General features: G+C 43.8%; 1 protein-coding gene across 2 annotated transcripts; it reads left to right on the top strand.

Annotated features, from left to right (window-relative positions):
* Window positions 1-895: 895 nt before the first annotated feature.
* On the top strand, window positions 896-25,087 carry Wbp2nl (WBP2 N-terminal like). Of its 2 annotated transcripts, XR_010045758.1 has the most exons (7): window positions 896-1,666; window positions 11,195-11,303; window positions 11,566-11,707; window positions 11,891-11,983; window positions 16,486-16,590; window positions 21,592-22,150; window positions 24,539-25,087. XR_010045758.1 is itself a non-coding variant. In XM_003470394.2 (6 exons), exons 1-6 carry the CDS (start codon window positions 1,605-1,607, stop codon window positions 22,098-22,100), a joined length of 1,020 nt encoding a protein of 339 aa, XP_003470442.1. In that variant the 5' UTR covers window positions 896-1,604; the 3' UTR covers window positions 22,101-23,627. The 2 variants fall into 2 exon arrangements, 1 of the variants encoding a protein (XP_003470442.1); XM_003470394.2 differs by lacking the exon at window positions 24,539-25,087 and having other exon boundaries at window positions 21,592-23,627.

Below are 25,087 nucleotides of genomic sequence, written 5' to 3'. Positions count from 1 at the left end.
CCTAATCAGCCATTATGTCATCGTACCCATGTGTGGAGGGTGAGCCAGGGACCATCTTGGTCAGATTGTGAGATCAGACCCAGGCATTATTTCCTGGGACGTCATAGCCCAAATGAGTGCGAGCCATCATACCTGACCTTATGGCTGCTGTGCTTTGCTTTCCTCAGTGAAAATGATGTGGATTTTCATTAACTTCCTAGCTTTTCCCCTCCTGAAAGCAAAAGAACCAAGTCTAACAAAGGAATGAGCCCCAGAACCTATTTTACAGTGAATAGTTCAAATTGAAGACTTTAAAACATTAGCTTGAACACAAACATCTTGATAGGTCCATCCCTTTTATAGCCAACGAATAACATGCCTCTCATCTATATTTTTTTAAAATCTGTATGTGACAGATGTATGCAGTTATGTGTTGTGTGGCTTCAGCTTTCTGGGGGTGAGTGCAGAGTATAGCAAGAATGGAGGGAAGTGGTGATGGCGGCGAGAATTAGAGGAAGATGAATCAGGAGATTCAGGAATCATTCAAGTAAAATGAGAGTGGCAACAAGATGCCCAAGTGAGAATTGACTGACAGCAGTTAGGCGGCCATCAAGTGTCACAGCTAAAAACCCTAGGAGCTCTTAGTTCAATAGCATCGTGCATACATGGAAACTAAAATTTAGAGAACATAATCCTATAGCCCAAGATTTTGTTTAGTTATTGTGTAGGATAGAGGCTAGATACAGTTCTGGTGGATTTGGTTTGTTCTTGCATTTAAGATAAAGTTCTGAAATAAAGATATGTTACAATTGATGGCATGTAAGTTGGCACTTTATTCCTCCCTGGTACATTAATAATACATTTTATACATGACAGCATTTTACAGTCATGAAATAGAGTAATCACCGAGATGTTAACATCCCTTTATTTAAAGACCCAGTGCTATTTGTAAAGCTTGGAGAAAGCAGGAATATACAATATTCTGGTCCTCAAAGCAATTCGGGTACAAAGCATGCCTCTAGATTCTGACAGCACTTCTGGAGGAGGCAGGGCAGGTAAGATGGAAGTCACTGTCCCTGACTGACGGCTGCACTTCCTCTTCTCTTCCTTCCCTGGAAGACAAGCTATCTCACAAGACAAGCTGCTGTGGTTCCAGGCTTTCTCTGATGAAAACAAGTTTTGCAAGCCTTCACAGAAGCAAGAAATTGTCCTGGTCCCCTTCTCCGAAGGCAGCCCCTTTCTGCCCAGCTGGCGGGAGGCGTTGGCTGATCCTGGCAGAGGTTCTGCAGATGGCTGCTTTTAACTTCCATTCCTGGAGGAATCAACCCAAAGTCTATACCTGGTGGCAGGATCAGCCATGCTGGGGACCAACACAAGGAGACCCCTGATCTATCCTTCAATCTCTTGGCGCTCTGGGGGCGGAGCCAATCTCTGGGCCCGCCCTCTTTCCCATCAGGGTGTGTCTCGCCCTTGACTGCAGGCTCCTTTGACTGTGGTCCTGTCACGTGACCGGCCTGCCCACTCACTGCCGGCCTCTGCGCCATAATCCCCACCCTCCCCTCACGCCCCACCCAGCGGTGCGGTACAAGCCCCGGCCCTTCCAGCCGAGAGACCCCCGTAGCAAGATGGCGGTGAACCAGAGCCACACCGAGAACCGCAGGGGAGTCACCATCCCTTATGGTGAAAGGTGTCTGAGGGGACCCCGGGCTGCTGTGCCAGGGGAGGGGGAAGCGGGAGGGGAAGGAAACGCCTTGCTGGCTTGCAGGCCCTCAGCCAATCAGAGGCTTTCCCGCCTCTTAGGTCTGCCCCTGAAGTTTAAAGCCAAGGCCTTCCCTGCTGTTGGGCTCGGGGACTGAGGTCGCGGGTGGAGGCGCGTGGCATCGAATGCATGAAGGGTGTTTGGAGGGCACCTGCAGGTCACCTGGAAGGCGCTGACACCTCAGAAAAAAAGGCGAGAACCCAGTGGCCATTGTCTGTGGCTGCCCCCTCTGCCTTCAGTGTCACAGTGCATGTGACCCTGCAGGGGACCCTGGGAGAGCCGGAATAGGGACCCACTGTGGGGACTCAAAAAAGGCCCAAGGAAATAGAATACAGATCATTCTGGAAAGAACTGTTGTGGGCCTCTTCTGGCACAAGAGAGAAGGATTTCAAATGCTGATTTTTTTTTTTTTTTTGGTACCGGGGATTGAACTCATGACCAACAGGAAGCTTGCCAGGCAGGTACCTAAGCCACTGAGCTAAATCCCCAGCCCTTCAAATGCTGATTTCTGATGTTCCTCAAAAGATACTTTCGGGGCTGGGGATTTAGCTCAGCGGCATAAGCGCCTGCCTTTCAAGCAGGCAGTTGTGAGTTCGATCCCTGGTACTGATAAAAATGAAAAAGACCAAAAAAAAAAAAAAAAGATACTTTCATTCCATAGCTGCCCCAGAGGTTTTGCAGCTAACCAGCTGCATCAGATACCCTAGCCCTCCAGCACTCCGGGAAGTGTTTGCTTTGGCTGCAGCAGCCTTTGGTGGTGGAACTAATTTTGAAGCAGAGGGTGACAAAGAACCAAGAAGACAAGCCAGGAGTTGCCATTCTGGCAGCCTGCTGGTTGCTGCTGGTTCCAGGTGGTTAGGAGGGCCACTACTACCAAAAGAGCGGGTAGCCCCTGGCATTCAAAGCCCAGGGCTGTTAATACTAAGAGTTACACTTTGTCAATTCATGATTTTTGTCCGAATTGAGTAAGAGCCCTCAGTTAATTCATAACATCTTAGGTGTGGGTGTGGGGAACCCTCTCTAGAGAGTCCTGAAAAGGAGGGTGAATCCCTGTGACGATTGTCAGTAGCGCACATTTGATTTCCAGCCTGTGTGGGGCTAAGGATTCATGCCTGCCTCTGACACTTCCTGGCCCGTGGAATTTTTCCTTGTTTCTCCACACCAGAGGTAGATGACTGTTCACTTTTGAGAAAAGTCAGGACTGAAAGAGATGCCAGGAAGAATGATGCCATCAGCCTCAAACAGAGCTGTGTGGCTGCAGCTGAGGCTTCTCAGATGGAAGGAGCTTGTCTTGAGGCAAAATTGGGCACCAGAGCCTGGGCTCCACTCCCCTCTTTATTCCACACTCCCTACCTGCTTTTTTGCAGTAATTCTCCATCTCCCAGCATGCAGTTGTGAATTATGCTCTTCTCTTTACCCTAATTTTTCTTTTCTCCCACTGTTACAGACCTCCTGTGTTCAGAAGTAGAGCTTTCTTAAGTGGTTGAACCACAGGGGTGATGTAGCTGACTGTTAGGAAGTGGGGTCTGGTGGGAAGTCACTGGGGGTGTGATGGTGGTGGGACCTGGAAAGGTACCTCCCTCCCTGGATCTTCCCTTCTCCCTTGGCTTCCTGCCTGCCAGGATGTAAACAGCTTTAAATATGAGCCCAAATAAACCTTTCCTCCTTGAAGTTTGGGGCATCAGGTATTGGGTCCCAGCAATGAGAAAAACCTAGTGGTGAGTACCAGGTGCCCCACCAAGGTCAGTGTGAATGCATTTTTCAGGCAGACCCAAGAGAACATCCCCAGGTGCTCATGTCTGTGCTGCCTTCCCCATGAACGTCTTCTTGACAGTATTGTACCAGCTGTGGAGCTCACACATCCCCACTTGTTCCTGAAATTCTCTGGTGCTTTTTACAGTTTGATAGATGACTGATGACCACTCTGACCGTGACGTCTCTGTGTGCAGTGACCCAGAGCACTGTAACCTTTGCACTTGTCATTTTGTGTCACAAAGCCATTGCTAATTTGGTGCTTGGGGTGTCTTGTTACTCGGGCTAGAGTCTGTCCCTCTGCTTTGCTGTTTGTGTGTTAGAGGCAGGGAATGAAGTGTGCTTTTTAAAAATTAAGTAGGAAACACTGAGTTATCTTTATGGAGTCCTTTCTGTGCTCTTGAGTATTTAATAATAGCATTCATTGTACAGTTAAAAATCCCAAGCACTGTTGTAGACACTTATAGCTAAAACTGCTCTAAAACAGAAGGAATCTGCTCAGAATCATATGTTCTGTACATGCAAAGAGCTTGGTTTGGATTTGAACTTAAGCACTATGCACTCCTGCCATCACGCCAGCTGTCTCTCTAAAAACAAAAGGATCATTTCTCTGCTTGCTTCTTACCAAAGAAGGCCCTGTCAGTGCTTTGGCTTCCAGGATAGAAACTAAGGAAATAGCTTGGGAAGGAGATTGGTTCTATTTTGACTCCTTCCTTCGGTACACAGTACACACTTGAGAAGTTTGTCACAACTTGGCTGCGGTTTGTACAGAAATTCTCTGATCCCAGCTCAGAAGTCACGCATGTATGGGCCAGCCTGTGCTGTCAAATGGGGAAAGTGCCGAGTTTTATTTTATCTGTTATTTAATACTTGTGCAAATAATAGCATATTGTTACTATAGAAAAATCAGGAAATAAAGTTATGAGCCCCAATTCCAGGATCTAGTAATTTTCACACCTTGTATGAAATCTTTTTATGTTTTTCCTATAAAAATACACACTCTGCCCCACTGCTTTGGAACTTGTTTTCCTAATTCACCAATATATTCAGAAAGTGTTCCAGTGCCAATACCCACATCATTAGTTTCAGTAAATCTTGCACTAAATATTTTTGAAACATATTGTGGCCCATCTGCCAGAATGTTTCTTTGGGATATATTTCTAATTTGTTTTTATTTTTGTCTTTTTGAGACAGGGTCTCGCTATGCAGTTCAGACTGGCCTTGGGCTCACCTTGTAGCCCACGCTGGTCTTGAACTCGCAGTGATCCTCCTGCTTCAGCCTCCTCAATGCTGGAATTATAGGCTTGAGCCACCATACCCAGTTTAAGAGTTTTCTTAAAGGAGGTTTTTTTTTTTTTTTTTACTATTTTCTTTTTTGGTATCAGGATTTGAATTTAGGGTCTCACGTTTGCCAGGGAGGTGCTGTGTTGTTGAGCTATATCCCTGGCCTGGGATATATTTCTAAAAAGGAAATTTTCTTTTTTGGGTCTTTTTCGTTTTTATCGGTACCAGGGATCGAACTCACGACTGCCTGCTTACAAGGCAGGCACTTATGCCGCTGAGCTAAATCCCCAGCCCTAAAAAGGAAATTTTAAGTGAGATTTTAAAATATTTTTTTAAAACAACCAATCTTTATGAAAAAAATCTTCTGAAAAAACACAAAATTGTGTTACAGAATATCAGTTTATGTTCTTTTCAGTGTTCCTAGTACCTATTTCACTGTACCCTTCCCAACAGCACTGTCTGTCAGCGTTAAATAAGTCTGCTCCCCCTGCCCGAAGCCCCTGCTAATGACCATTCCACTTTCTGTTTTTATCAATCTGATTTCAAACAGTCATGTAAGTGGAATTATACAGTATGTCTTTCTGCTACTGGTTTGTTTAACTCAGAATAATATTCTTAAGATTCATCCATATAGCATGCCTGCAGAATTTTCTTCCTTTTCAAGGCTATTACTCTGTTTATGTATCACATTTTCTTTACCCATCCACCAGTGGGCTCTGATTTGCATTTCCCTAATTAATGATGTTGAGAACTTTTTCATGTGATGCTTGTTGGCTAGACTTCTTTTGTTTTCAAACCAAGTCGCACCATGTAGCCCAGATTGGCCTTGAACTCAGAGAGATCCTCCTGCCTCAGCCTCCTAAGTGCTGGAGTTATAGGCCTGCACCACCATGCCTAGTGTGTTGACTATTCTTGTTATTGATCTATATCTTTCTAGGAATTTGCCCACTTCTTTTAGGCTACCTAATTGGTTGTCATATAATCGTTTATATTACTGAGAAGTTGGCTGTTCACAGTTCTCAAAAAACATTTGTTGAAGAGAACATATTTTCCCTTATAGAGTGGCCTTGGCCCCTTTGTTGAAAATTGGAAGATTCACCCTTCCTGATTTCAAAACGTATTAAAAACCTACAATCGTCAAAACAGTGTCACATAGAGACAAACATATCAGTGGAATCGAATAAACCATCACATACACAGCCAAGAGATTTTCCACGTCTCCTCCTTTTCCTCCTCCTCTTTCTCCTCCTTCCTCCTCAGCCTTCTAAGTGCTGGACTTACAGGCATACACCACCACACCTGGCAATTCTTTAAATATTTGATAGGATTATCTAGTGAAGCCATCTGGTCCTGGACTTCTTTTCACCAGGAGGTTTTTGATTACTGATTTGATTTCTTGTTGTTGCTCCATGTCTTTCTAGGAATTTATCTATTCTTAGCTTTCCAATTTGTTGGTGTTTAATTGTTCATACTATTTTCATAATTCTTAGTATCTCTGTGGCATCAGTTTTAATGATCTCTCTTTCATTTTTTTTTTTTATAAACAAACTTGTCATTTAGTAAGTCTGTCATCACACAGTGTTATACGTGGTCAACTGTTAAAGTGGTTTTTTTTTTTTTACCAGATCTTAGTTTAAAAGGTCAGAGATACTGTGAGTTCCATATAAACCAGCGGGCAGCAAGTTCATTCCTCTGTTCTGACTTACAATCCTCAACTTCGCTGCAGAATGAAGAATGGAGGCCAATGAAAGCATAATCATTTGCTTGTGTAAAACACTGTTGTTTCTGTCACTCGAACATCTCTGAATAGACGAGGTCAGACTGGTCCAACTATAAAAAGATCGCTTAGTGAGCAGATTGTATGAAAATTGTACAAAGGGGTATGAACTTTAATTACAATAGCTTCAACAGCACTATATTAAAATCAGAAATATGTTTTTGGATCCCCAAGGAGGTGGCACGTGTATGCAGCCATGCCACTGTGTCCCAAGTGGGGAGTCAGTACACATCCCAATAGAACCTGGCTGTAGGAAAGAGCCAGAAACTTTTAAAAGAATGGCTTTCACCATAATTTTAAGTATGCATCATATGTGATGCTGGCAAGGGTAATGGTTATCCTAGCTGTTGAGTTATAAAAGCTGTTTGCACACAACAAGCCAACAAGAAGAAAAAGCAACCCCTTTAAAAGCAAATTTTAAGATAAAAAGATGTCCAAAGTGGTTTGTATCAACAGGATGCATTTTATAACAATAACATGTACAGATTCAGAGCGCCCTAGGGCTCTCTCTCTATAGTCTAAAGAAAATGAGACTTTATATTATTCATGGGTTGTGCTGAACTGAAGAAGATCATGTGTACACTTACCCCTCAGACAGGCTCAACCATCCTGCAGTGTATAGCTTTTAGCACCATGGTTAAAGTTGTTTGCAAAAGGAACAGGGAATTAAAAAGCAAAAACAAATACTCTTCCTTGGGGGTTGATCATCTTCCATTTGGTGTTATGACCAGAAAATTTCATTCATTAAATCAAAAACAGAACGAGAGGCACCCCAAAGCACAGATCTATCTGAGCAAGCTGACCAGTACACATTACAGTTTTTTAAACGAAGGCTTCCCCACTTTGTGTTACAAGTCCTGACTAGGCAATGTCAAAATGACCTGTTTCTGTGCTTTGCTTTGTGATCAGACTCCTAAATCTGAAAGGAGCCCATGATTGGTTTGTCCATACTCGGCCATGGCTCTGCAGTGTCCAAGTCTCCACGGTAACTGGGTGCAGAAAACAGCGATCTGTTTGCAAAAAATTCAGACCCATTTTCAACCACCTAATGAATGGGTTTTCCCTAGAAGATCCAAATCATGCTTATAGAGAGATTTTGCAAGCACTTGGGTACCAGATGTGAACGGCACTCCTCTGTCATTTTCATTCTAGCCTAAGATGTCTTTCTTGGGGTCAGACTGCAAAAGGTCACAGAGTATTTTCTAATTTTTCTCATGACATTTTTTTTTTTTTTTTTGGTGGCGATGGAAATTGAACCCAGGGCCTTCACACTGTACTACATCTCTAGCCCTTTTTTAGTTTCTTTTGAGACAGGATCTTGCTAAATTGCTAAGTTGCCTAGGCTAGGCTTCCAGTCCTCCTGCCTCAGCCTCCCAGGTGCTGGAGTTACAGTCGTGTGCCACTACACCCAGCTACAAATTGCATCTTTATACATTGTGGACAAATTACTAAAAATATTTTTAAAATAGTTATTTTTTTCAAATATATAATTTATTCTTTTTTATAATTATTTTTCTGCTCCCTCCAGCACTTGGCACAGACACAGGGAAGGTAGGTTAGAATTTTCAAAGCTGCTGCCAGCTGAGGAGTAGGGATGCCATGGAGCTCGTGTCCTGAGATTCAGCTTCCTTCCCCTTGTAGAAACACTTAGTTGCTACAAACTTTTTCTGTTTTGTCTTCTTTTTCACTTTTGTTGAACTTTTTTTTTTTGGTACTGAGGATCAAATTCAAATTGCAAGGCAGGTGCTTATGCCGCTGAGCTAAGTCCCCGGCCCACTGTTGTTGGACTTTAACCATAGTAGTGTACATTTTCTTGATAGGCATAGGGTAGTTTTTCGGAAACTCTTCTTACTCTGTTCTTGATGGCTGCTGAATAAGATTTGCGGAAGGTCTTTTGAATATTTTCTCTTTGACAGTAAAGTGATATCTAAAATCTAGACTGGCTGGACATCCCAAGAGCAAGCCTGTTTGGACTCACTGTGGGGCCCACTACCTCCTGGACCTGTGGCAGCTTTTTCGGTTCTGTTTCCTACTTCTTGATTTTCACCTCTTTTTCAGTTCTCTTTTATCTTTGCATCACACAAATCAGGTAGGGATTTCCATTCCATTCTGTTACAGACCATTCGGTGTAGTTATGATTTCCTATATAAAAAGGAACTCTTTATATATAAAAGTAGGAACAAAATAAATTCAGTTGAAGTTTAGATGGTTTATCTTTTTTTTTTTTCTTCATAGGGATAGTTTGTTGCTTGCAGCACTGTTCTCTCCAGATCCCTTCTTCCCAAAATTCATTGGCTATTTAAAGTGCTCCCCGGGGCCCAGGGTTTTGGCTCAGCAGCATAAGCACCTGCCTGGCAAGTGCGAGGTTGTGAGTTCAATCCCTGGCACAAACAAACAAACAGCACTTCCTGACTTTGTCCCACTCAGGGCTTGTTATAGCAGACACCATCATTATTACTCTAATGACCTCTTTTTCGGGTGGACGAGGGACTATGTATTTGATGGCATGTTAGGTTTCCATTGCTGTGACCAAAATGTCTGGAAAAACAACTTAAAGGAGGAAAGAGTTATTCTGGCTCATGGTTTCAAAGGGTTCAGTCCATGGTAAGGTGGCTGTGTTGCTTTTGGACCGTGGTGACGTGGAGCATCGTGGCAGAAGGGTGTGGAGGAGGAAAGCTGCTCGCTCCCTGGCAGCCAAGAAGCAAAGACAGACAAACCAGAGAGGAAGGGGCCAGGGGCCAGCTATGATCCCCAAGGTCATGTCCCCATGACCAGTCCCTTCAACTAGGGCCCAGCTCGGGTTTCCATCACCTCCCAGCAACCCCACTGAATTTGGATCTCTGGATTAATCTCTGGATTAATCCACTGACGGGGTTAGAGGCCTCACGGTCCAATCGCCTTCCAAAGCTCCACTTCCAGACACAAGAGACCTTGGAGGGTGTCTTAACTGTAAACTGTAACAGACACCCTGTCTTCAGTTTGCCTTTGCTCACAGGTGTCAACCACTTGAAACACAGCTCGCTTGAAACGTAGAACTAGGTAGTCAGTTGCCATTTATTAGTTTATTAATTTTCTGTTTTTATTGAGACTGAAAAGATTGCTTCAGATGGCTGCTTGTGTCTGTTTGGAGGTCTTTAAGCTGGTTTTGAAGCCTCAGGGAGGAGGGGGGCAAGCACTGGCATCAGCTGCATCTCATGGCCAGAGTGTGTGCAGGGGCCTGGAGGCTTCCGGTTAGATTTTAGGGTTCTGACAAAAATGATTCTCAGAATTTTGGCCACTTTACTCATTGCCTTTGTGACTAGATGTTTGCAGTTCCCTACTCCACTTTTTCTGATATCCTCTATTTTCAGAGACGTTCAAAAAACTCTCGTTTTTATCTGCACACACCCCTGTAGTTCCAGTTCTTGTTACCTGAAATCAGGACTATTTTAAGAACTCTTAGGCCACCTCCTCGGTCACGTGACTTCCTTCCTGAGCATCTACAGCCCACACACAGTTCCTCTTTGCCGCTCGAATGATGTCCCCAGGCCTAGTCCCAGCGTGGCTCCACCTTCACTCCCTAACCTCACCCCATGCTGGGCTCTGACAGCCACACTGCCAGGTTTCTCCAAAGTACCTAACTTGCTCTCCAGGCTCTGCTCCTGCGCCTCCATTCTCGCTGTTTGCTGCCCATCTGAATCACCTCCTGTCCTCATCTCTGCCTACCCAAGCTACCCCTCCTCAGGAATCAGCTCAGATTGTAGCCTGAGCGATGTGGTGTCGTACCCATTTGGTTCAACCAAAGCTAATCTCTTCTCCCTTAGTTGTGACATTTTGGTGCTGTTTAGATCGTGCCTGTTATCGATGGCTTGCATTATCCTCTGTATTCCTGTTTTCATTCATTCTTTCTGTAAATATGTAGTAACAGTCATTGGAGGACTACGGTAGTAAAGAAAGCAGTCATTGTCCCTACTAATCATTAGGGAAGACACTGAACAAGTCAGGGATGTATAATAATTATTAAGAAACCAAAAATATCTCAGCACGATTCTATGAGTGAGAAAAGGATGAGCCCAAGTTTCCAGGTAAAGAGTAATGACCAGGAGGGGCCCATGCAGCACCGTGTCAGGGGCTGAGACAGCCTGCGTGTCTTCCCTTCTCACCAGGGACAAACGTTTTCATCAGCCCAGAGCTTTACACCTATTGTACAAGAAGAATAAGATTATGTGAACAAATATTAAAAATAGAGGTATAATTGGCAAGAAAGTGAATGCCACTGTCAGGAGAGAGAAGAATGAATTGTCAGAGAACAAGATCACTTGAATTCCTTTTTATTTCATTCAAATAGTAGCTGTTGCTGGCTGCATGCCTGTCATCCTAGCAACTCGGGAGGCTGAGGCAGGAGTCTCTCCAGTTCGAGGCATTGGTTACACCCCGTCTCAGAATAAATAACAAAAAACTGTGAGGGGCTGGAACTGCAGCTCAGGGATGGGGCATTTGCCTAGCATGCATCAGGTCTTGGGTTCAACCCTCACTACTAAAAAACGAAGAGGTTCAGTGGTTGACATGTACAGTTGCGTGCTTAGTCTAGACTAGAAACTGCTAGGACTTTCCACGAGCCACCTCACTTACATGCTGTGTTCTCTGTGCCCTTCCTCCGCCAGCGTCTTGATGCAGAGCCCGGATGTGGAACTCTCGTTCCCGCAGCAACCAGAGGGCTCCGGCCTCTTCGGCGGTACCAAGAGGGGGGCACTGTTTCTCACTTCATACCGGGTAATTTCCCCTTCCTTCCCATCTGCTGGTTCCTCTGCCTGCATTTCTCCTAAAACTCAAGAGAAACTCAGCACCGGCTTTCAAAGCGGTTTAAAAACATTTGCACTTTGAGATTTTCCATGTTGAAGAGGGCCGGGGCGGAAATAATGGGGGCCACTTCTCAGTTAGGCCAGGACCCCACAGCAGCCTCAGCCTTGCTCTAGGAGTCCGAATCCCTGCACAAACTCTGCATTCCTTGTCCCAAGTTTGTTTCTCCGCTTAGGTGATTTTTGTGACGGCGCACTCGGTCCAGGACCCCATGCTGTCTTTCATGATGCCTTTTAACCTGATGAAGAACTGCGTGGTGGAACAGCCAGTCTTCGGGGCAAATTACCTTACGGGGATCATTCAGGCAGCCCCGGGTGGTAAGAGCTTCCCCTCGAGAGCTGCTTCTGTTCCTTGCCCCTCCGCAGACTCTGGAGGATCCAGCTTCAGAGGTGGCCTGGGCTGGATTCGAACTGCCTGGAGCAGTGCTTCCCTGGGTGTTTGTGCAGACCTGTTGCCAGCCCTGCATCTCTGAGCGAGCTTTTGCCGTTTTTCCCCCCTAGGCGGCTGGGAAGGACAGGCGACTTTTAAATTCACCTTCAGGAAAGGAGGTGCCATCCAGTTCGCCCAGCTGATGATGGAAGCCGCCTCGGCTGGTGAGCGACGCCGTGCGACCCGAAGCAGCTGGGGGTTCCGAGGAACCGAAGTGGGGTCGGGGCTGAGCCCAGGCCTGCAGGTTCTGGTCACTTGGGATTTGCACGTGTATTCCTGAGCCACCTGCTGTGTGCCAGGTCCCACGTAGATACTCAGCCTCTCTCTGTCTAGAAGGAGCCTGCAGTGCGGCGGGGGCATCCAGCGACCTTTAAAGGACTAATCACACCTGACGGAAATGCTGGTCCTTTGCCTCCATCCAGCCGATCTTTCCCCCTCTGGTTACCTGCACTCCTCTCAGGTTTAGTCTTTGTCTTCCATGAGCGGGAACAGAGGCATTTACCCCTTCCACACTGATCTAACGGATGTACCAGAGAACTCTCAAACTTTGACTAGCAGTAACCCTTTGGGATGTATTTTTGTTGAATTTACCCTCACCTTTGCACTCTTACCTTTTTGTTTTGTTTTGTTTTTGAAACAGAGTCTTGCTGTGTAGCACAGGCTGGCTCACAGTGATCCTCCTGCCTCAGCCTCCTGAGTGCTAGGATCGCAGGGCTACGCCACCATGTCCAGCACGCCTACCTTTTTTTATTCCCTAAACACACTCTACTTTTCTCTTATTCTCTCTCATCTCTGACCCTTCATGCTATTTTTTGCTCCATCTGGAGCACGTCTTCTTCTCCCTTGCCTTCCACTCCCCACCCCAGTCCAGCTGAGACAACACAGTCTGGTGGACACAGATGTGCAGCTACACATCCCAGCTCCTGGCTCGGGCTGAGAGAGGCACAGACATAGTCAGGGGCCATAGAGAAGGGTGGCACGAAGTCTCTAGCTTAGGAGACGACTAGATCCTGACGCTATAACCCACAATCAAGGACACGGTGCATTCTAAATTGGAAGAGAAGCGAGCTTGGTTTTAGAACATAATTCTGGCTAATTTTAGTAAATGTTTACCATACACTGGGCAGTATCCCGAGCCCTTTATATTATTTAATCCTCAGGAAAATTTATGATGCAGGTAACATCATTATCTCTACTTTATGGCTGAGGAAATTGAGTGCCTGAAATATATTAACAATTTTCCAAGACCATATACTCAGCAAACAGTGAAGCTAAATCTATTTTTTTTAAACTTTTTATTGTGAAAAGATAAATCAGAGCTAGAGAAAAGTTGAAAAAATATAATAATGAAATGTCTTCATTCAGAGTCACTCATTTTTAACTTTTTTTTTTGTCTTTTTTGTTTTTATTGGTACCAGGGATCGAACTCGTGGCTGCCTGCTTGCAAGGCAGGCACTTATGCCGCTGAGCTAAACCCCCAGCCCCAATTTTAACATTTTTTATGTCTGCTTTTTTTTCTTTTTCTCTTTTCTTTGCTTTTGTTTTTGTTGAAGTATCTGGATTAAGTCCCAAGAATTGTTTTCTTTATTTCTAAATGCTCTTACCTAACTTCCATAAGCTTATCAAATTCAGGTTAGCCCTCACACAATATTATTATTTAATATATAGTTTATATTAAAATTTAAATATTTATCAAATTCAGAAAATTGAACATTGACTCAATGTTATTATCTAGTGGGGATACAGCTCAGTGGCATAAGTGCCTACCTGGCAAGCAGCAGGTCCTGAGTTTGAGTCTCAGTATCAAAAACCCAATGTTATTATCGAATATGTAACATATTCACATTCAAATGATTACTCCATTACTGTTCCTAATCCTAATACCACTTCCCTACAATTCAGGATCTAACTCTGGATCACAGGTTGAACTTCATTGTCCTATTTTCTTGGTCCACTTTAATCTGAACCTTAGCCTTTGTCATTCATAACACTGGCATTTCAAAAAGACACAGGCTTGGTGGCATGTGTCTGTAATTCCAGTGCTTAGGAGGCTGAGGCAGGAGCATTGTGAGTTTGAGACCTGCTGAGACTACATACCTAGACCCTGTCTCAAAACAAAACGAACAGGGGTTTATTGTTTATTACAGTGCCTCTTCATTTGGGTGTGTCTTGTTCCTCATGATTATATTTAGGCCATGCATATTGGCAGGAATACTATATAAACGACGTTGTGCTCTTTTGCACTTGGCCTTTTAGGCCACACACCGCACTGTGAGGCACCTGGGTTGCTGGAGGCGCTCACGGAAGAGCTGTACCTGCAGGCTGGGAGCCCTCTAAGCACAGCCGGGGCTGTGTGACGTGGGCTCACATAGGGAACTGCAGCCAGAGTTCCTTCCTATCAAAGTTAAGGCCTGGGAGGGAAGAGAATGGAAGATAAGGGAAAGAAAGGTGTAAGGAAAAGGAAGATAAGGGAATGGGTGATTTTCAAAGGAGAGAGAAGAGGCTGAACCAGAGAGGAGGAGAATCATGTGAGTTTATGTCTAAAGAGCCAAGGGAGGAGAAAGTCACAAGAAACGGGATGGCGAGCTGCTTCAGAGATGCTGGGAAAACAGAGCTGGCAGCGTGCACTGCAAAGGACAGAGAGTTCAGTGATGCTGGGGAAGAGCCACAGTACAGGCGGCTGGCGGCAGGATCAGTTTCTGCAGCTACTGTAGTGACACAGTGCGGAGATGATGGCGAGGCAGTGGAGGCCACCACTGTACTGACCTGACCTCTGTCTGCTTGTTCGGAGGCCGGAATGCCTCTGCAGCTGTAATTTGGGTAACAGGGCGTCCTGCAGGCAGACAGGGTGTAGCTATGGGTAGTCTGGGATCCGGGGACACTTGGGAATCTGGCTCTTCTCTGGTACAGAGAGGCCTGGGAACTCAGAAAAATTGCACGCTGGGTCATGATTCGATTTACTTTGGACTTCTTAGTACCGAGGAGGGCTTCTGTTTAGAATTATGGGCTAAGTGTCAGGCAACTTTAGTTACTCTCATGTGTGCTCCCATTAAGATCTGTTTATTTTATTTATTTTTTTATCGGTACCAGGGATCGAACTCATGACTGCCTGCTTACAAGGCAGGTGCTGTTGAGCTAAATCCCCAGCCCCTAAGATCTGTTTCTTAGTCTGCAAAACTAGGTTCAGGGTCTCAAATGTTGCATAGCCATTTGGAACAGATGTAGGCAAACCTGGTCCAATATGTGGACCTGCTCTGGTCTGATTATATCATGGCTCAGGAGTTGACACCTTTCTACTGCCAACCCCATACCTGAGGTCAGGGCTTCCGAGACAGTTAACTGCCTGTCAGGCTTCATGGTCTGATGCTGTGAGCAGCAGGAAGGATTCCCTACCCCTCTGTGGAGTGGCTTTGTCTGGGCTCTGTGAGTCGTGTTTTGGACATGTACGCTCATATATATTGTGTACAGAATCTTGGATGACACGAGAAAATAACCATGAACAAGATATACAATCCCTAGCTTTACTAAACTTATAATTTAGTGAGAGTCATACAAATAGGCTAACATACAAGTGAATAAAATAATTACTGTGGGAAGTACTGATAAAGGAGTGTAATTGAGTGAAGAAGGAAACTTTACAGTGAATTAGGACAACTGCTGGTATAAACTGGGTGTAATGGCGCACTCCTGTAATCCCAGCACTCGGGAGGCTGAGGCAGGAGGATCGTTGCAAATTTGAGACCAGCCTGGGCTACACAGTGAGCTCAAGGTCAGCCTGAACATAGTGAAACCCTGGCTCACAAAGACAAATTCCCAGTACAAAGAGAAAAAAGAAAAGGGGAACTGCAGCTAGCTTCTGAAATAGGTAAACCACAAGTTTTCAATGCTGAAGCCAGCAGATACTACTGCCTTTGTAAGGGCCCACCGGCAGGTCAAGAGAGGGCTGTGTTCCACGGTCGTTCAGGCACCCTGGGTGAGAGAATCTCAGCCTCTCTGTGCTCCTATGGCCTCGCCGAGGAGCCAACAGAGAACGCGAATGGAAGGAAGTAAAGGTCTCACCAGAAAGTGTTCATGGGTCAGACCCGGACGCTGGGTACATTAATTCTGGCCACCTGCTGCAGGTCAGAGTTCAGTGTGGTAGATTCACAATGGATCCTGAAGACACATCCATGTCCTAATTTTCAGAACTGTGAATGCCACCTTACGTATAACAATGGTCTTCGTCAATGTAATTAATCTGAGGATCATGAGATATTTTACCCTGGATTATCTTGGTAGGCACTGACTTCCACAGCAAGCATTCTTGTGAGATATAGAGGCAGGAAGACAGAAATGCTTTCTTCTCTCCCAGGCTCCCTGTACACTGGTCTTTAATGAATATGCCTGGCCACCTTGATAGAATCTTCCCGGGGAAGATTTTTCTGAATATCTGTCATAATAGATGCTCTGCGGGGCTGTGAATAATCATAGACAAATGAGACACAACGTCTGTCCTCGGTAAACTTGAGTTCAGGGTAAGAGTCACATATATCTTTTAGCCCAGGAACGTTGTTGAACACACTTATGAGGTGGCGGTTAATACTCTGCTAATTATTTAGTTGATAGCTTCTTTTTATCTGACTTAAAAGAACTGAGAATTCCTATTTTGCCAAATTTGTCTTCTCAGCTGCCCGGGGATCCCCACTTGGAACTGATTATTGGTTCGGGCCTCTAAGAATTTATATTGTTACCGGGGAAGGAGGCAGCTGCCCTGCAGAGACACCTTGTCAAGGTAAGGAATGGCGCAGATGGGGAAGTGTGCCAGGGGCTCAGACACGCCTCCGCTGCAGGAGAAGCTGCAGAGGTTTGGGGTTTGGAAAATAGTCAAGCCCCAGATTTTGTTTCCAGACTGAAAATGGTATCAAGTCAGCAAACGACGACTTGCCTGTGTGATGCAGAGAACCTGAGCTGCTCCTGTCCATGGGAAGCTTAGAGCTTCAGGCTTGGCACCGAGCAGAAAGCATGGCTCTGCTTTCTCCTCCTCCTCATGTGTCACTGGCAAAGCCATCGTGCCTCTGTCATGCCCTTCGAGCCCACTGAGTGCTCAGGCCCTTGGCTTCTGCCCTGTGAACTCTAACCCACAGAGGCAGGTTCTGGTGTGAGAATCAGTCACTTGGTTGTGGTCTGTGGTCCACTGGTGGAGCGCAAAGGATCACCTGGTGGAGCGGACACAAGATTCCAAAAGGGGGCCCTCATGTGGGCTCCTTTTGGGGTGTGCTATGCAGGAACACAGGCCTTTAATTTACAACCAGAGGCTATTCACTTATAACCTTAATAGTTATCGTGGCTTCTAAAGACTGTTAGAAAACTGTATTCGTAATCTAAAGGTAAGGATTGTTAGAGTTTGAAAAAAAATTATTGAGATAAAATTCACATGTTTTGCTTTTTAAAAAATTTTACCTGGCAAACATGAGTTTATGAGTTCAATTTCTAGTATAAAAAAATTTGTATTAGTGCACATTTTCCATACATAATGACTACATTCATCATGGAGATTGGATACATGTACCTTACACCTCTGAATTCGTTTTATGTCTCCTTTGCCATCCCCACTTCCCCTTCCCTCCATCCATCAGTCTTTCCACTTGAAAAGATCAATCACTCTGTTTCCTATTATCCATGTTTTAATTTGCTCTTCAATTTATTTATATGTTGGGTTTCCCGTATAAGAGAAGCCATGAGATATTTAAACTTGGATTTGCTTGATATTGCTACCTTCAATTTAAGCGGGGAACACATCTTAACTTGTTAACAGTAATTATGCTGTTAGTTGTGGGATTTTTTCAGTAGATATTTTTAAAAATCAAGTTGGGGCATTTTAACTTTATTCTGAAATTTCCATGGGTGTTTGGTTTTTAAAATCAAAGCTGAATATTGGATTTGGTGGACTACTACTTCTGCGTCTTTTGATATGGGCATCTGATTTTTCTTTTTCTTTTTTTTTTTTTTTTTTCCTGTCTTTCTCCTTTTTATCGGTACCGAGGATTGAACTCACGACTGCCTGCTTGCAAGGCAGGCCCTTATGCTGCTGAGCTAAATCCCCAGCCCCTGATTTTTCTTTTTTGATCTTGATGATGCAATGAATTAGATTTATTCTCAAATATTGAACCAGATTTGTACATCTGGAATAAGTCATGCTTGGTCATTGTGTACAACTTTTTTTAGGTATACTTGGATTTGACTTGTTAATAATATTGTTTTGAGGATATTTGCAATTATTTTCATGAAAGATATGTATTGGTATAGTTGTCTTTTCTTATGACATCTTTGTCTGTATTTTTGGTCCCAGAGAATGAGTTTGGAATGTTGCCTCTATATTTATTTTCTGAAAGAGAGTGTAATGGGGCTGGGGATTTAGGTCAGCGGCATAAGAACCTGCTTTGCAAGCAGGCGGTCGTGAGTTCAATTCCTGGTACTGATTAAAAAAAAAAAAAAAAGAAAGAAAGAGTATAGCGAATTTGTATAACTTCTTCCCTCCCCAAACAAAGCCGGTGCTTTGTTTTATGGAAAGTTGTAATATTGATTACATCTGTTTAATAAATGTAGCGCCCACATTCTCTTTCTATAGTTTTGGTAGTTTGGCTCTCTCAAGGAGCTGGTTCGTTTAATCTAAGTCACTTTATTACACATGAATAGGGCTGTTCCCTGTTTCCTTTCGGATATAGTAGATTGGGCCGGGTGCAGGTGGGCACCTGTAGTCCCAGGAACTTGGGAGGCTGAAGCAGGAGCATCGCTAGAGTCCAGGAGTTCAAGGCCACCCTGAGCAACAAAGCAAGACTGTCTCAAAAGAATCCCGCCCCCTCGCCTTCCCTTCTCTGCCGACTCCCTGCCCTCTTTTTTCCTTATAAACAGGTTCATCTGCTCTACTTTATCAAATTGTTGATTTTCTGTGTTGATTTCTTGTTTTCAAATTTTATTGACTTCAATTTTAATTTTAGCTTTTAATTCTTCTGCTTTTGCTTTCGTTGCCCTTCTTTCTTTAGTGACCGAAGGTGGAAGCTTAGAGCCCGATTTTAGACGAGTATCTGCATTCAGTGCTTTAAGGTCCTTCTCTAAACACTGACTATAGTCTGTTCCACAGATTTTGATAACCTGTATTCTCATTTTCAATTAGTTTAAGATCTTTAAAAATTTCTTTGCCTGAGACTTCTTGGATCCACCTGTTAACAAGAAATGCGTCATTAATCTCCTAGCACTTTGTTTGTTACTGGTATCTAATCTATTCCTGTTGTGATCTGAGGATATATTTGTATGCATTCTATTTATTTTTTATTTATTCATTTATTTCTTTTGGTACTGGGGATTGAACTTATAGCCTTGTGCTTGGCCAGACAAGCTCTTATGCCACTGAGCTAAATCTCTGGCCTCCTTCTATTCTTTTACTTTTGATAAAGTATGTTTTGTGGCCCAGAAGGAGGTCTGTCTTCATAAATGTGCCATGCAGACTTCAGACAACGTATATTCTCTCTTGTTGCATAGAGTACTTTAGGCATGTCAGATCAAGTTGGTTTTTTAAATTGAGTTGATTGATTGTTGGTTTAACACAACCAGCCATATCCTTACTATTTCCTTCCCTTTGAATCTGCAATTGCAGATAGAGGGGCTGACGTCTGCAACAATGAATTCAGCTCTTTTCTTATAGTTCTTTCCACTTTTGCCTCATGTATACACGTTAGCTACTGCACCATCTTCTTGAAAACACTGACCTCTTTACTATTTCTTTATAGTTTCCATCTCCCTGTCACTGAGAAAATTGGACAGGGTTTTGTTTGTTTGCTTCGTTTTATTTGGTTCACCAACATTGCCACCCCCAGGACTTAGTCCTTAACACACAGACCTTTGGGGGACATTCAAGATCCAAATCATAGCACTCTCCTCACACTACTTTTTCCTTTAGAGCCCTTGACACGTTAGTCAGAGTTATTTTAATTAACTTTAATTTTCCAATATGATCATTCCAAAATCAGTGTCATAGCCGAGTCTAATTTTGATGCTTGTACTGTCTCTTCAGGCTATGTCTTAATCATGCCCTGTGTTTCTTGTTGTTTTTGGGGTGTGTGTGTGTGTTACAGGGGATTGGATCCAGAAGCAGGCAAGCATTCTACTACTGAGTTGCATCTTAAATCATCTACCTGTGGTTTTTGTTGAAATTAAGCCATGAAGTAGTAGTCATAGAAACTGAGGTATTAAGGTTTTTAGTGTGAGGTTTTATATTACTGGCTGGCAGTCAGGCTGTGTTTAGTATTTCCTCTGGTTCTAGACTCTAGAGGCTTCAGTTTCCTCTGGTTTTCTTTCCCCATCCTCCTCTATTCTCTTTGGTTTTCCCTAAGAATTCCTCACAAATAATGTGTGCACATCACATTTTCCTCAGTTCTAATTCATTGCTGTTGTACTCAAGTTCAGCTACTGGTTCTTGCTTTAGGGAAGGTGATCTCTACTGCAATTCTCTGTATTTGCCTGTTTTCAGGTGATGGCTTCCCTGTAACTTCAGTCCTTTTGATGGATGTAGGAAGATCACTGATTTTTAGGGTTTTTTTTTCAGTTTTGTGTATTGAACCCAGAGTGTTTGCACCAAGCCACCCCCTCCCTCCCTTTTATTTTGAGTCAAGGTCTTGGTAAGTCACAAAACTACCCAGGTTGGGCTCAAACTTGTGATCCTCCTACCTCAGCCTTCCAAAGTGCTGGGATCACAGGTGTAAGGCACAACACCCATCTTCAGTTCAATGTTGGTGTTGATATTGTTTTGAGGATGGAAGTGATGCCTTCCAAGTTCTTTTTTTTTTTTTTTTGTATTTTCTGAAATGGTCTCACTATGCAGTTCATGCAGACTGGCCTTGAGCTCACTTTGTAGCCTAGGCTGGTCTCGAACTCGTAATGATCTTCCTACCACAGCCTCCCAAGTTCCCACGTGCTGGGATTACAAGTATGAGCTGGCTTTATGTTATCCAGCTTTTAATGTATGAAGCAAATTAATTATATAAAGAAATTTCTCATAATAATAACAAAAAAGAGTCAGGCAAAAAATTACATGGTCAGGCTGGGGGTTTAGCTCAGTGGTATAAGTGCCTGCTTGGCAAACACAAGGTCGTGAGTTCACTCCCCCTACCAAAAAAAAAAAAAAACTTACATGGTCAGCCAGGTGTGGTGGCGCATGCCATTAGCTTTCTGAGAGGCTGAAGCAGGAAGATCACAAATTCCAGCCACCCTGAGTAATTTAGCAAAACCCTGCATCTAAATAAATAAAGGGACTGGGGATACAGTTCAATGCAAAGGCCCAGAGTTCAATCCCCAGTATCAAAACCACAACAGTAGCAACAACAAAAGACGGTACGTATGATCGTGACTGTACGAAAGTTATTCAGAGTCTACAAAAATATGTCAAAATATTGGAGCATTTGTCTTGGGTGAGGGAATTATAGATAACTTTTTTCTCTATTCATCTTGTTTCATTTTCCAAATATTCCTCATTGAGCATAAGTTACTTTATTCATTACCACACAAACTGTTAACTAAAATACATTCAGAGAGAACTACCTATAGGGTTGTTTTCATGTTAATTTGAAACTCTCCACAACATAAAATGAGAGAGTCTGCAACTGGTGGTGACCAGAAGAAATGTTTTAGCATTATTCTGTCTGAATTACCTTGCGTTATTTGGTTTTAGCATTGTTTTTTGCGTTTCTCAGTTTTTGTCCGCAAAGTAACTTTTCTTTCGCCTCTTTGGCATGCCCAGCTTTTGCCTATGGAGCCCCACCTCCAAGATACGGAGCACCCCCTGCGGGATACACAGCGCCACCTGCTGTATATGAAGCGTCACCTGCAGGCTACGGAGCCCCGCTTTCAAACTACGGATCTCCGCCTCCCGGCTACGTAGTCCCGCCTCCCGGCTACGGAGTCCCGCCTCCCGGCTACGGAGTTCCACCTGGGGGCTACGGTGTCCCGCCTCCCGGATACGGAGCTCCGGCTGGGGCTTACGGAGCTCCATCTGGTGGATACGGAGCTCTGCCTCCCAGATACGAAACCCCTCCTCCGAGATACGGAGCTCAACCTGGAGGATCCAAGTCCCCACCTCCCAGATACGAGGTTCCGCCTACTGAATTTAGGACCCAACCTTCCGGGTCCAGAGCCCCTCCGGCAGCATCTGGGACTGGATATCCTTCCTCTGTAGCTGCCCAGAGTTCTGAACGTGCGGCTACTCATTCTTCAGTTTCTTCGACCTATTCTCCTCCTCCCAACATGTAAACCTTGAAGATTCACCAAGCAAAATAGCACCCTAAAATTGGAGGCCTTAGGTATATGATCACAGGCTGGGCGCAGGTAGTTGCCCCTCTCTGTGGAAGGGCGATCATAGGGAATGTGCTAATAAGCTTTACTTCCAGGCCTGGATTTTAAAAGCAGAGCTGGTTCTTTATTCGCTGGCCCAAAGCGGAATAGCACTATGCCCCCATAATTTAGTTGGCAGTTGGACTGTTTTTAAAAACACGTTGAATGTGAGTTAGGAAAAACTTACTGCCTAATCGCTAGACATGTTTGTTTGCCAGGCCCTAGCGTGTGTACTAACAATATCACGTTGGACACAGTTCTTTTTTCACAGCTTTGTTTAGTGAAAAGGTGGGATAACCTACATTTCCAATAGTGAGAATTTTATAAATGCTGATGGAGATATACAATGGAGTATTCCGCAGCTGTTTAAATGATGTCTTATAGTGGAGAAAGCAGCCTTTAGAAGACTAAACAGAACAAAGCAATAAGGAAGAGTGTCAAATTTGACCCGGCATATCAAAATTTAAGATTTCTGTGTGACAAAAAGTTTAAGAGATAGGTAATGACTAGGAGAAAGTAATTTCCAACATATATTAACAAAAAAAATTATAGTCAAAATATTTGAAAACCACAAAACCAGTTAAAAGAAAAGAAATGGACAAAGGGTATGAACGATAGTTAACCAGGGCAATAACATGGCTGACATATTTGAAAAGGTATCAACTTGACTAATATTAGGGAAATGTGACCCAAAAGAAGAAACAGCTTTCATCTGCAAAGACTTGAAAATGTTAAAATTCTTTTTTTTGGTACCGGGGATTGAACTCACAGCCTTGGGCTTGGGAGGCGAGCACTTATGCTGCTGAGCTAAATCTCCTAAAAATGTTAAAATTCTTGATACAGCAGTTTCATAGCTCAGTATCTACCCCTGAGAAATACTTGCACATGTGCACAAGAATGCATGTGGGAGGATTTTGTGGGATTCATTGTTTCTAACAGTACAGAATTAGAAATAACTGTTGTACACCTGTAATCCCAGCACTCAGGAGGCTGAGGCAGGAGGGTTGATGCAAGTTGGAGGTCAGCCTGGGCTACAGCAAGTTCAAGGCCAACCTGAGCTACACAGTGAGATTTTATCTCCAAAAAACCTTATATGTCAATTAGTGGGAAATATATAAACTAGTACTCTCATGCTGCATATGCAAAAAATTCTAAGGCTTAAGTGAGAAAAAAGTTGTAGGATATACTATGATGATTGTCAGCCTCCTCAGACTGAACTATTTTTATACCATATTTGTAAAAATATATAACAAATGTATCACTTTTTAGCTCTTTGGCTAACATTAAGTGTAAATATTTTATAACTTGTCCTTTAGTGAAACTTGTGTATAATTGCATGTTATTCCCTATAATTTCAGCAAAAATCAATATTCCATTAATGTAATATGAAGAGAAAGTAAAAGTAGTGTATAGAAAAACTTTAAGTATTTTAATATACTACAGAGTCTACCCAACTAGAAGACGGCTCTCAAAGCCCTCATTACAGATTCACCGTAGTTTAAATGCCAGGAACGTTGACTGATACAAGTGTGTTGTACTGGCGACTTCAATACCACACTGTTGGCAATCTTGTTTTCCCAAATGGTGAACAATCCTTGAACTATTAGAAAAGAAAAAAGTTCAGTTTTCCCTTGAGTTACACAGTGGTGAAATTCCTGAAAGTTCTTATGTAGTTATATTAAAGTCATATAAGTAGGGCTTGGTTCTAAGCATGAATGAGATAAACACGTTCCACCTATAGCAGTGGCCACGAGATCCCCTTGACGGGCATGAAGGGTATTGGACAACATGAGGAGGGGTGGCCTGTGCCTTTCAGGATAGCCATCATCTCTGGCTTCTCACCTCTTAAAGATCTCTGGTGACTTCCAGTTGTGAGGACCAAAACCACTCCCCACTTATTCCTCGGTGCCCCTGGGGAGCAGTAGCCTCCCTGCTGGGGGTAACCTTTCTAAGCTCCTCCAGAGTTTCTGCTCCTTCGGGCTCACTGTCTTCCCACTGTGACAAAGCTCCTAAGTCCATGGCATGTTGAAGTGTTCTTCTCAGGAAGATTTCAGGAGCTCTAAATCCACAGTATTCCTGGGCCCACAAGGCATTTAAGTCCAGCTGCGTACTTTGTGTGGTTTGATACTGTGCTGCCTATATAGTTTTGCATCATTTTAAATCATTTAGTATTTTCGTAGAATTAGTCAGAAATATTAGTAGTGGGTGTCAAGTACTCTATGATAGAGTTACAGCATAATATTTCCTCAATTCCTTTTCTAAGGTACTTGAGGGTTTTTTCTCCCCTAGGTTTTTGCTACTGCAAACAACTTTGTGATTAACTTCTTTAAAATTTTTGGATTATTTCTTCACAACAGGTTAGAGTCATCGATTGACCCTCAGTGGAACGATTAAGCAGCCAGATGCTCCTATGCCATCAAGGACAGTTTTCTCAAGGGAGTTAGGTACGGATTGATGGGTGCGATGTGAAGAGGGTCATGGGTTAAGTGTGTTTGGAAAAAAAACAAAAACAGAGAAACTGGTTTCATCGCTGGATGACTTCTCAGACCATTCTTGTACTGTCCTTGTGGCCCAGGCCTGAAGTCTTAGGGACAACCCCCAAATAAAGGGCGCTTACAGCAGACGCAGATGAGAGTCTGAGAGGGCCAGTGATCTTTGTTAACCATTACCTCGTGCCAGGAACCCTTCCTGATGCTTCATGTGCGTAGTGTAGCACAGAGGGGTGCTTGGATCCCAGATTCATAGGGTAGACGCTGAGACTGGGGCCGGAATGGAAGCAAACTGCCCAAGCTTGCGAGCTAAAGCCATGCAGCTGACCTGTGTGTGGGCAGACAGAACCTAGGTGCCCCTGCCCACTCTTTCTCAAAACTGTTTAGTCAGCGCCTCTTCTGTGCCATTTCAGAGTG

Source organism: Cavia porcellus, unplaced genomic scaffold, assembly GCF_034190915.1.
Source record: "Cavia porcellus strain 051 isolate PalLab524CR breed Dunkin Hartley unplaced genomic scaffold, mCavPor4.1 scaffold_40, whole genome shotgun sequence".
Lineage (NCBI taxonomy): Eukaryota > Metazoa > Chordata > Mammalia > Rodentia > Caviidae > Cavia > Cavia porcellus.
This window is presented reverse-complemented; position numbering and strand designations above follow the sequence as displayed.

Excerpts from the sequence above, each read along its gene's own strand:
- Wbp2nl (XM_003470394.2), top strand. The coding sequence starts at position 1,605 with ATGGCGGTGAACCAGAGCCACACCGAGAACCGCAGGGGAGTCACCATC. Across the intron at positions 1,667-11,194 it reads ACCATCCCTTATGGTGAAAG|CGTCTTGATGCAGAGCCCGG; the intron begins GTGTCTGAGGGG and ends TTCCTCCGCCAG. Across the intron at positions 11,708-11,890 it reads CATTCAGGCAGCCCCGGGTG|GCGGCTGGGAAGGACAGGCG; the intron begins GTAAGAGCTTCC and ends TTTCCCCCCTAG.